The sequence below is a fragment of the Rhinoderma darwinii genome, chromosome 8 (genome assembly GCF_050947455.1).
Source record: "Rhinoderma darwinii isolate aRhiDar2 chromosome 8, aRhiDar2.hap1, whole genome shotgun sequence".
NCBI lineage: Eukaryota > Metazoa > Chordata > Amphibia > Anura > Rhinodermatidae > Rhinoderma > Rhinoderma darwinii.
In genome coordinates this window covers 10,096,248-10,108,436 of record NC_134694.1, presented here as the reverse complement: position 1 = coordinate 10,108,436, position 12,189 = coordinate 10,096,248, and the positions used below count along the sequence as shown (strand labels likewise).

General features: G+C 45.8%; 1 protein-coding gene across 5 annotated transcripts in view; it reads left to right on the top strand.

Moving 5' to 3' along the window:
* Positions 1-12,189, top strand: part of LOC142659187 (uncharacterized) — a 186,550-nt gene that overhangs the window by 172,050 nt on the left and 2,311 nt on the right. For all 5 annotated transcript variants that reach the window (XM_075835044.1, XM_075835046.1, XM_075835047.1 and 2 more), the window contains 3 exons: positions 177-292; positions 1,675-1,739; positions 12,011-12,149. In XM_075835044.1, coding sequence (XP_075691159.1) covers positions 177-292; positions 1,675-1,739; positions 12,011-12,149 — 320 coding nt within the window. The remainder of the gene's footprint in view (positions 1-176; positions 293-1,674; positions 1,740-12,010; positions 12,150-12,189) is intronic.

Here is a 12,189-nt window from a genome sequence, read left to right as displayed (position 1 = left end):
AAATGTCTCAGTTAATCAGCCCCGTTATTTATAATATATTTAGTATATTTCTATTAGTATCTCATACAGTGAAGACCTCCTGGGGCTGCAGATTTTTTACTCCCCCTCCCCCATATTTGCAGCATTGGATCTATAGGTGTTTGGATGTTATAATGAGTTTGGTTTGTTCCCCACAGAGAGGAGCGAGTAGCGTGAGCATCGGGGTAACCAGAGAGAGACACAGCGCTCCTTTATTACGGATGAAATACACAACACCGTACGTGCTCGTACCTGTGAGAATGAAGAAGACGGGGTAAGCGAAACACTCATATAAATGCTAGGATAGTCTACCAGTCTGTGGCCTTCCATTTGGTCTCTATTTCCTTATCATACACTGCATCTGCCTTTCACAAGGTTAGCATGCTCATCTCCTGAAATGCTCTGTGCTGCTGACACCCTATTCATTCCGCTATCTCTGTCTGTGTTCTCTCCTCACATCACAATACGGCTTCTGTCATATACAGCCCAGTGACGAGTGGACAGCCCCCTGCCTCCCACAAGATCAGCATATTGGTCTCATGAATACTTTAGGGAGTATTGCGCTCCTTCCAGTATCTATTCCCCTTCATCACATCATGGCGCTGCCCCTGACACATTGAGCCCTGTACTTACTTAGTCATGTGTGGACAGGTCACTGACTCCCACAATAAAAGCTCACTGCTCTCCTTAAATACTCTGTGCTCTTGAGTCCCTATTCGATTCATTATCTGCCCTGTTGTGTCCTCTCCATACACCATGACGCTGCCCTGTCATATACAGCTCTGTGCTTATATAAGACCCCTCCCACAAGATCAACTTATTGGTATCCTGAAATCCTCTGTGCTGCTTAAGCTATCCTGTTGTTTCCAGTATCAGTCTGTGACCTCCCTTTTGTCTCTAACCGTCAGCACGTCACTACACTCCCCAGATCATAGACCTGGCCTTTAAATGTCAGGTAAAGGAATGCAGCGTTCCCATGTGTCAGTGCAGTGAATAATCCCCTGTGTGTTACATCTATGAATTACTCAGCAGAGAGCGGGGGTGCTGCAGGCGGCCCCCCGTCATCCTCATATTTATTTACTTGTATAATTAGCTAAAGTCCCACTTCACCTAGTGACCCGGGGGAAGGGATTAACGACTGTGTAACATGTATAACATAATCAGTCCCTTCATTTCTTCTATATACAAACAACCCATGACATGGGACACACCAATATGTTCATCTGTGCAACCATATAATGCCCCAATACATTTAAAATAAAAAAAAATCGAAGCGACTTTGGAAATAGTTTAGATGAAAAATGTCCTACCATGATGTGTCTACTGCTCCTATGCCGACCTATGTGTCTCCATGGAAACAGACTGCAAACAAACCCTCTGTAGTTATATCCTTTCCTTCTGTTACTCCCTTCTATCTTCTCCATCTTTGCTCAAAAATCAAAACTTTGAAAAAACGCAACAAGAAGCTCATCAATGGCACCCGGTTATGCTCTAGACTGGGAAGTAGCTTTTACAGCAGTTATATTTGGCACTTTGAGCTGTCACAGAGTCACCCAGGCTTCATAGAAATGCACAGGCCCTGCTCTGTCTTCCTCGCTCCTTTTTCCAATTGACTTTTGCTAAAAAGTATAATTTTTTTAAATTCTTTTTTGCCAGGTTAAAACTTTTGGACCCTGAAAAAGTCAAGAATTTGACATCAGCATCTCCCCTTCCCGCGTCAGGTAAGGTGCAGCAGTAAAGTACATTGGAGGATGGGTCTGTAGATCGTCCTGTATGTTATAGACCAGAGCTGAACGATGCTGTGCAATGTTATATGACTGGAATGGGTACCCACATACACAGCAGATTTTTCAATGTTACGTCCTGATTTTGCTGCGGATTCGCAGCCGATTTCACCTCTTCTGACAAGGGTGAAACCCGCTGCGACCACCCGTATCAGAATGAGCACGCTGAGAATTGTCAAATCCGGAGCAGTCTTTATTTCAGTGCGGGGAATGTTCTACAGCACGGAGATGGATTTGTTCAAATGGTGGAATTTCCATCCTGTGTGGACCCGGCTGATCATTGCCTTGGCAGGGCGGTCGGCTAATCTCTAATGTCCCGTGATTTCCTTTGGCATTCATCAGCAGAATACAGACTCATTTATAACATTCCTGAGTCTGTAGCCAATTCTCCAGACTGTTAGAATCTGGTGCCTGTAATCTAATGTTAGATACTTAGTAACGTTCACACAGGCCGCAGGTATCCGACTTAGATCCTGCAGGGACTTTTGTCTGAAAAACTCTACCAATAGCGCAGTCACAGTCGTAGACCCCCAAAAAAGACAACAACAAAAAACCGCTATGCCACGGGATAGGATTAGGTACAGTGGCTCAGAAGGCAGTATCAAACATGATAGGATTAGATACAGCAGCTCAGCATGCAGTATCACACAAGAGGCTTAGATACAACGGCTCAGATCCCACGTTTAGACACAGCAGCTCAGTAGATAGTATTACACAAGAGGCTTAGATACAGCAGTTGAGTAGACAGTATCACACAAGAGGTTTAGATACAGCGGCTCAGTAGGCAGTATCCCACGAGAGGCTTAGATACAGTGGCTCAGTAGACTGCGTTTCACGGGAGGTTTAGATACAGCGGCTCAGCAGACCTTATCCATATACTTACTGTCCTCGCTCCTATAGGGTCTTCTTCAGCTCTGGCGCAGCGCTGGTTTCGGACAATGTTCAGCTTTAGGACGTTATGTGCGCCAATTTACTGACACTGAACAGCGTCAGGACCCAGCACTGTGTGAGGACCTGATTTAGGAGCGAGGACGGTAATTATATGGAAGAGTTAGGGTATGTTCACACGGCCTATTACGGACGTAATTCGGGCGTTTTTGCCCCAAATTACGTCCGAAAATAGCGCCTCAATAGCGCTGACAAACATCTGCCCATTGAAAGCAATGGGCAGACGTTTGTCTGATCACACGAGGCGTAATTTACGCGCCGCTGTCAAATGACGGCGCGTAAATAGACGCCCGCGTCAAAGAAGTGACCTGTCACTTCTTTGGCCGTAATTGGAGCCGTTATTCATTGACTCCAATGAATAGCAGCGCTAATTACGCCCGTAATGGACGCGGCGTTCAAGCGCCTGCACATGCCGCTACGGCTGAAATTACGGGGATGTTTTCAGGCTGAAACATCCCCGTAATTTCAGCCGTTACGGACGCCCTCGTGTGAACATTCCCTTACCGTAGTAACAGTGGCTCATGTAGTTTGACCTATTGAAAAGGACATAAGGTTCCAGTTACTACAGTAACTGCTGACAGACCTGGTGCAGGGGGTCATGGGGTCATGGGCAGCGGATTTTGCTGTATATTGTAAATCCGCAACAAATCATTGCAAAAATCTGCATGTGTCGCACGTACACAGATTTGTTGCAAGTGCCACGCAAAGAGTGAAATCTGCTGTGAAACCGCAGCAGTTCTGCAATATAGAAGGCGTGTTGTGGAGTTAGAAATCTGCAGCCTGCCCTCATTTCCACAGTATACTTGGGTTTTGAACATATAAACATGGCCGTAGACCATGTCCACGTGGCACGGATTTGCCATCGGCAAAATACACCTTGTATTTTTTTTCAGAAAAGCTGTGCCAGAAATCTGCATCTTAAACTAGGATTTATGCCGCGGATTAACCCCTTTTGGTTTCGGCTGTTCAGTTTGCGCCCGTTCTGCTAGGTTTCCATTGTTTATTTTTTTAAACAATCGGATTTTTATTGAGTTATGAAAATCAAAGTCCGTTCACACGTTGAATAAATAGTGAGCGGAAGAACCGCTCAGAAATTGACCTGCAGTGCGGAATTTTATTCTGCAGCTTGTCAATTGTATTTCCGTAATCGCTGCTTTTTTGTTGCGTGTTTTCCCCAGTATATTAAATGGGGAGGTAAAACTCGCAACAAATAGAAGTTGTTGCGTTTTTTGCGGTGGAATCGCCTAAAAAAAAAAAGGAACTCAGGAGTCTGTGTTTCTTCCTGCAGACCGGCTTCCTGGGATGACGTTTCAACCCATGTGACTGCTGCAGCCAATCACAGCCTGTAGTGGCGGTCACATGGGATGATGCTTCCGCTGTAACCATTGTGCAAAGCCGGTGCTTTTCTTGCAATCAGACCATGGAAACCAAGCGAGTAGAGTCTGATCAGTGCTCTCCATACTCTCCGCGGTCAAACACTCCATTCGCTGCAAGTTATTCATCTCGGAGATCCATTCACTCAATGGTGGACAGGTAGGAGATTTCCTTATCTGGGAATGACAGATCTAGTCGTTGTCCAAAAATGACGAGAGAGGACCCGAAATCAACGAGGGCAGTGCCAGCTTGGGAGTAGGCGTAATGGTTATACCAGTAACCTGACAGTATACGTCGAAAATGGTTTGTCAAAGTGGTCGTAGAACAGGGCAACTCCACCATATATGTAGCATATTGCCGACCTCTGTGTTGCAACGCCTACATCAATTATATACCGTAAGGAAAACTTTATTGAGGATCTCTGGACAACAATACCATCTGGTCAGAATTTTACAATTCTTCTCCTGGGCGTGACATGCCATAGGCATCTTATGTGTCAGGAGAAAGATCCTGGACCGTTCCGCCTCGGGCAGACATTCACCCAGTTCTCTTTCCCAAGAATGGAGATAGGCCAGTGGCGGACCAGGCATGCCCCCTAAGAGAAGGCCATAGAGGGTGGAAATGTCCTGTGTTGGAGCAGAGGTTTGTAGAAGGAGTAATACTAAAAGGGGGTAACCCTCCCGGCCCCCAGGTGTGGAGATAGGTGCGTAGCTGAGTGTACTCAAACCAGCTTAGTGGCGGATCTGTATATGTCTCTTGTAATTTGCTCAAAGAAGAAAGGTGCGAGGTGCCCATCATTACTGGAACCAGTCTAATATTATCTCTCTCCTCATCCCAGGAAGTTCTCACTATGCAAAGTCGGGGGGAAAGCAGGATTGTCAAAGAGGGGTGCCGTTACCCCTGAGTGATGAGATAGGCCTGATCTAATCATTATTTTGTCCCAGAGCCTGATGATCTGTTGTATGCGGAGGGGGAAGTCAGTTAAGGGAGGGCGGCCTCTTGGTGTCACCCATAGTAATGTTTAAAGTGACAGAGGAGCAAGAGATTCCTCAGCCATTGCTTACAACCCCTATTGTGGAACCAGTCAACTACCAATCTGGTAGACCTGCACCCCCCTTATGTTTAGAATTCATGAGAGCGGATAGCTGAAGTCGTGGTCATATGGTACCATAAATAGACCCCTGTAGATAGCGTCACAGCCCTCCCTTGTAAATAGTGCCACACAGACCCGCTTGTATATAGTGCCACACAGCTCTGCCCTTGTATAGTGCCACACAGACCCCTGTAGATTTCGCCACACAGCTCTTTCCCTTTGTAAATAGTGCCATACAGCCCCCTAGTAGATATAGCCACACAGCCCCCCTTAGTAGTGCCACACAGCTCACCCCTTGTGTATAGTGCTACACAGCTCCCCCTTGTATATAGTGCCACCCTGCTCATCCTGTGTATATAGTGTCACCCTGCTCCCCCCCGGTATATTGGCACACAGCCCCCCCGCAAATAATATCTATATTGTACTTACCTTGCCCCATTCCCGCAAAGGATGGAGCGCTGCACAGCCTCCAGTCGGGACTTATGCGCAGACCAGCGTGATGCAGGCCGGCCTGCGCAGGGAGTCTTCCCAGCACCTTATAGGCTACAGGCCTAATGTGGCCTGCAGCCTATAGTATTCATTTGTTTCTGGACGCAGAGAAAAGTAAATGTGGCTGTCGCTACCACCGGGGCCCCCTCTGGTACTAGCGATGCCACCCGGCCTATAAATGTTAGGGGCCGGGCGGTGCGGGCCCCGTAGTGGCGTCGCTACCACTGTAGCAGCCATAATGGCTGCTAGCACCGCCACCGGGTGCTACAGCAGTAGTTACGCCACTGTGAACAGGGCATAAACTGCGGTTTTTCAGCTTTTGTCCTGAGGCTGTGGATAAGGTAAAAAAAATACTGCATTGCTGGACGAATGTTGGCGGATTCTGCTTGGATTTAGGTGCGAAATCCAGACCTAAATCCTGAATGAATCCCCAGCATGTGAATATGGCCTAAGCATATGTTTACATTAATTTTTTTTTCACAATTTTGTGCACGTCATGTAAGGAAATAAATGAACAAAGATACTGTATTTTCAACCCACAGTAAGGCCCAGTTCACACTGAGTTTTTTGGCACTGATTTTGACGGCGAAATCTCATCAGAATCGGCAATAAAAATGGGGCCCCTGCCAACAACTATAGGTGCCAAATTCTATAAAAATTGTGGAGCTGGTGACTGATGAGGTTGATTTGCCATTTGTTGTAATATAAATGCTGACGCTAGTGGTTGTTGTTTATTTCTATAGTGATCAATGTAAGCTCCTCCATAATCATGGGCGTCTGTCCCTTCTGCAACTTTACCCCTCTGGGACCAAACTATAACAGAATTTATACAGATCCTAAGTCTATTTAAAGTAATTTCATAAAAATGAAGTGTCCCTTTAAATAATCCCGGCCAGTGAGCAGCTATGTATATTCTCTATACCAGCTCGTGCCCAGGTTCAGGTACTTCCTGATGGTCAGTGAGGGGGTAGACTCTGTATCCCAGGGTATGTAGAGAGAAGAAGCCCATGCTCAAGGTCCTGAATTGCATTCCCTCGCCAGATGGACCGCCTACCTGGCAGCCATTTTGAATAATTTACATCTCCACCAATAGAAAGTGTGCAATTTGCATAGTTTCCCAGAATGCATTGCTGAAATTCGCCCTAAGTTTACTGAGTTTTGAAAGGAATAAGTCCAATGGTCAACAAAACATAAAAACATGGCATTTTGGTTTGTGCTGTCGAGGTTGCTGGCCGGTGCAGGTCCAGGTGCAGTGCAAGCCTAGGTACTCCCAGTGGAACAGTCCATTGGCTGAAAAAAAATTTGACAAAAAAAATAAAATATATATATAAAAAATAAAAAAATATTTTTGGTACATTTTGTAGGTGAGAATTTGATCGTCATTTCAAATTTAATACGTGATACTAAACTTTGTAAACTCCAATCTCTAATAAAGCCTTTGTATCACATGCTTAGAGAACCAATAGAAGCTCATAAACTGGGCCAGCACCACTCACACCAGAAGGCCTGTTGCCGCCACACATAGCAGCAGCTCAGAACCTCAACCAGTGAGTAAATCTCCAGCCCACAAAGCCTTCACAAGTGCAGAATAATACACTATATAATACATACCACGACTTCTAAGAGGAATACCTTCAGTGGGACATTTATTTAACGTAGGGAGAGTTTCAAGCAATGCACCATGGGAAATTATGCAAATCTGAAAGTCTCCCTAAGTTTGCTGAGTTTCGAAAAGAATAAGTCACGCAAACTTTTATTATGGGGCATGCTACTGTGAGCAGGTCTTAGGTGCTCTCAAAGCAAGCCGGGGTCCGCACAGCCATTCATTGGCAGAGAATTAAAAATGAATAAATATTTTTAGTACATATTGTAGAGGAGAACTAACCAAATCATTTTAAATTCATTACATTATTCTATAGTTTGTAAACTTCAGGTTCTAATAAGGCCACATGCTTACAGAACCAATATAAGCTCCTAAGCTGGGCGCACACCTCTCATACCAGAAGGCCTCTTACCACCACACATAGTAGCAGCTCAGAACCTCAACTCCAGCCCGCAAGGCCTCCACTAGTGCAAAACAATACACTATATAATACATACAGCGACCTCTAACATGGAGATCTTCAGTGGGACATTTATTTAACCTAGGGAGAGTTCAGGTTAATGCATCATGGGAAATTATATGCAAATCTGAGGATGGGAGCTACATCTGTTATAATTTTACTGAATTATAGAGTTGTATGGTGATCTATATTCCATTTTGTTCTAAAGGACACAGCACAAAACATCAGAGAGGGGGGGGGGGGGGGTCACGCATTGAACGCTAGCAGTGAATGGGTTAATGGGGTGTTTATTAGTCCACACTCCTAGTACTACAGTATCAGCCTATTACCAACCTCCTTATCATGGTAATTAATGAGCAGTTGTCACAGCCCCAGCCTCTTTTACAAACACCACTCAATGATATTAGGATTTTGTGTAATAATACATACACCGATCAGTCATAAAAATGTAACCACCTGCCTAATATTGTATAGTCACCCTCGTGCCCCTGTACATCTGACCCGGTCGTGGCACGGACTCCACAACGCTGAGGGTTCCTGCGGTGTCTGGCACACGACATTCGCAGCAGATCCCTCAGAGCCATCGATCCCTCAGAGCCATCGATCCCTCAGAGCCATCGATCCCTCAGAGCCTTACACGTCTCCATTTTTTGATTGCTGTATACTGGATTTTCTGCGTCTGTTAACAATGGGCGTGGCTAATATGGCCAATTCCACCAATTAAAATGGGGCACATACTTTTGACTCAGTAGCAAAGTGCTCTGAAACGAACAGCATGCTGGGACTTGTAGTTTCAGTTGTTGGTGGCAAATATAAAATGAAAGCAGAACTGTGATTATAAACAAAGAGACGTTCCCGGGCGTGAGTAATGGCGGCGTGTTCTTTTCAGGGGAGTGTTAAACCCTTTAATTAACTACCTCGCCCTCGTTTACACATTTTATACAATATCCTGTTTTTATTTCCAGCTCCCTCGTAACCGTCATGTAGTGATCTGTGCCAGGCCCGCAGAAGGGTGTGTAGTCATGGAAGGACGAGAAATTACCATGTGTGATATTCAGCTAATATTAGCAGAACGGAAACGGATACAAAACGGCTCAGAATTGGCCAACACTCGGACCCGGTTGTGTGAATAGAGCCAATTATCCAGCCCCTAAAAATTGATGGCCTATCCTCAGGATAGTCCATCAATAGCTGATGGGTGAGGGTCCCACACCCGGGACCTCCACCGATCAGCTGTTTTGAAGGGGGTGCAGCGCTTGTACAAGCGCTGCTTCCCCTTCATGTCTTTTTGCTCACTGTGAATCGTCAACAGGCATTTAGCAGCGATTCACAGGTATTGCAGCCGTCTTCTCCCGGCCACCGCCTGGTTATATGGTCGCGAGTTACATAAACAGCGTAACTCGCTGCGCTACGCTGTTTCCGTAAGTCCTGTAGAACTGAATGGTAGTTACGGAGACAGCGCAGCTCACATGCTACGCTGCTTCCCTAAAAGGCATTCACTACTATGGAAGTTATGGAAAAAGCGTAGCGCAGCGAGTTACGCTGTTTACGTAACTCACAACCATATAACCAGTAGGTGGCCGGGAGGCAGTGAGATCAGACAAAGGTAGAACAGAGTTTAGGGGGCCCCGTTCTAAAGATAGGTGGGGGACCCAGAGGTGGGAACCGCACCTATCTGACATTTATGACGTATCCTGTCCTTCATGGGAAAACCCCTTTAATTATACAACGTAGAGCAAACAACCCCAGAACATCACAGCTTTCCACTGGTTTACAGAAGACAAAAATACTAGTGGTCAGTGAAATGCAATACATAAAAGGTGTTCAGCGAGGGAGCCGGCCAATCACAGGAGACGATCCAGAAGGACTACTATTGTCTAGGAAGTAGGAGGATCGGCTATCCAGGGGGGCCAGGTTTTCATAAATGTATCCGGACATCCATGTGCTTCATATGTAAGTTTGAATAGGGGGAGATTGGAATTAGTCAGTGCGGTCCGGGCTTGCAGTGTAGGGACCTTACGGAGCTTCCAGTTCAGAAGAATAATCTTTTCTGCATATAACAATAACATCATGATAAGGGATCTGGTAGCAACACTGTGAAGAAGGTCCCCACCAGGAGTAAGCAGACTTTAGGGTCCAACATACAAGGAAGTCCAACTTTTGACTCGATAAATTCTAGGACTTCTAAACAAAAGTCAGATAGAAAACAGGCACTCCCGGAACACGTGAAGGAAGGAGCCCTCCTCCCCCGCACCAGGGGCATGTAGGACCAGAGAGATTCCCCATTCTAAAAAGTTTAGACGGGATGTAGTAAGTTTGGTGAAAGAATTTTATTTGGATGAGCCGATCTCTTGCGGATATCAAGGGACCCAGCATTTCATCGTGATCTTCATTAGAGATGGAGGGTAGGATCTGGGTCCATCTATCTAAAGCTCTGCCAGTTTTATTGGGATAGACCCCAGAACAATTGTTTGTAGAGAGTGGATGGTGGTTTGGCTAATGTTTCCTGCGTCACCCAGTCCTCCACCCGCGATGTGCACAATCTTAGATCAGAACCCGCAAACTGCGACCAGAGGGCAGGTCTAAGCTGAAAGTATCGGAATTTCTAGTGCGGTGGGATCTGATGCTTAGTCCAGAGTTGTGTAATAGTGACAAGCATATTCTCTATCACCACATCCTCCAGAATCAGTATGCCCAATTCTGCCCACATAGATGGACTGGAGAGCCTACGTATGTGTGTCAGGAGAGGCATCCTAGGTAACCATGACACCTGCCCGGCTCTAAAAAGCAGGAGACCTCTGCCACACCCTCAAGGTGGTATCGTGAGTAGGTGACCTGGTGGGGGCACCAGTCAGAACAGAGAATTGTTGAGGGCCTTATAGGATCCCAGCAGGGTTACCTCAAGGTCTGTAGAGGGGTTCAGTCGTCTATGGGTAAACCACCAACAGACATACCCCAGTTGACCTAGCCAAAAAATATAGGTATAAGTTCGATAAAGCTAATGAGTTTCTTAATGCCCAACTGGCCGTGTTTTTACTTTAGACCAAGTGTACATTGGAGTGTATGACGCTGACCAATCATAGCGCCGATCACATTATGCAGGAGACAGGCCACTTATAATGTGGTGACAGAACCTCTTTAAATCTATGAGGGATCCGTGAAAATCCTATTTTTCAACAGCCCCTTCACACTTTCCATTAAAACGGCCGTGTGAATAAGCCCTAAGACAGAAGCTTCTATAGAAGCACTAAATGAATACAGAGCTCAGACCGGCCATGCAGATTCTTCCCTCTCCCTGTAATCTTGTTTACTGCCGGTGCCAGGGCGTGGTCTGTGGCGGGGCTCGGCCCGCAGGAACAGAAAAACGGGTGGAGTATATACTGTAAGGACGACGTTGTTTTTCCTCCACAATCCGTGCTATCGTCCATTGGTCGTGTCGAGTATTGCAGCTCAGAATATTCACTTAACCAGTTAATGACCACTCTATAGATTCCGCACAGGCTTAAGCTTTCTGCCCGAGTGATTGGGCAGCTGAATGTCGGGTGAGAAGACAGAAGCCTTTTTAGTGCTTTTATCTTTTCTTTACACACACAGAACTAAAAGAGCGCGGTGTATAGAATAGAGGCCGCCGTGTCTATTGGTCCCATGATCGCCAGTAGAAGGCCCAGCACAGCCCTAACAATGACAATAGTGACCAGAACACCAGCATTTAGTCATTTATTTTTAGACACAAATCAGCAGTGTCTCTCACAGGTCTTTTCGGAGCTCTAAGGGACAGGCCCCAAAACAAAAATAAAAAAAATAAAAATACACATAAAATACACCCGCAAGAACAAGGGGCCCCCCGCCAATCATTGTCATAACACGAGCCTTAACCCAATTACCCTGACAGACACGTGCTATCAATTTATGGTAGACCATGAAGATCACAAATACAGATGCTATTTTAGGGTAACACGAACTTACCAGATAAAAATAATCAGCTAAAGAGTAAATAAAATCAGCACGAAAATCACAAATAAAGTTATAGCAGATTATCTAACGCACGCAAAAAGCGGCTAAACCGCGCCTGGCCCGTAACCAGATCAATGGCGAAGAGCTGCAATACCAGAAACAGCCCATGGACGAGGGTGGCACAAGACCGTTTCTTAGTTTTTTTTTTCTCCAGAAACCCCTCTTAATATAGTCTAACAGCATTGAACGGTCTCTAATCTCAGTGTTCTTGTTTTGGGTGGGAACAGAAGTGAAACGGACCCTCATTCTTCATCAGACGACACTTAACAAGCAGCCGCACTGGAGCCGTAGGCAGAGAACGTTACCCGGACCAGCAGCACAACAGACCGAGTCCTCAAGGCAGAGGCCGGGAATAGCCAGTAGACGGTGAGAACAATTTCTGACGCTTTACAATCCCCATTCTGTT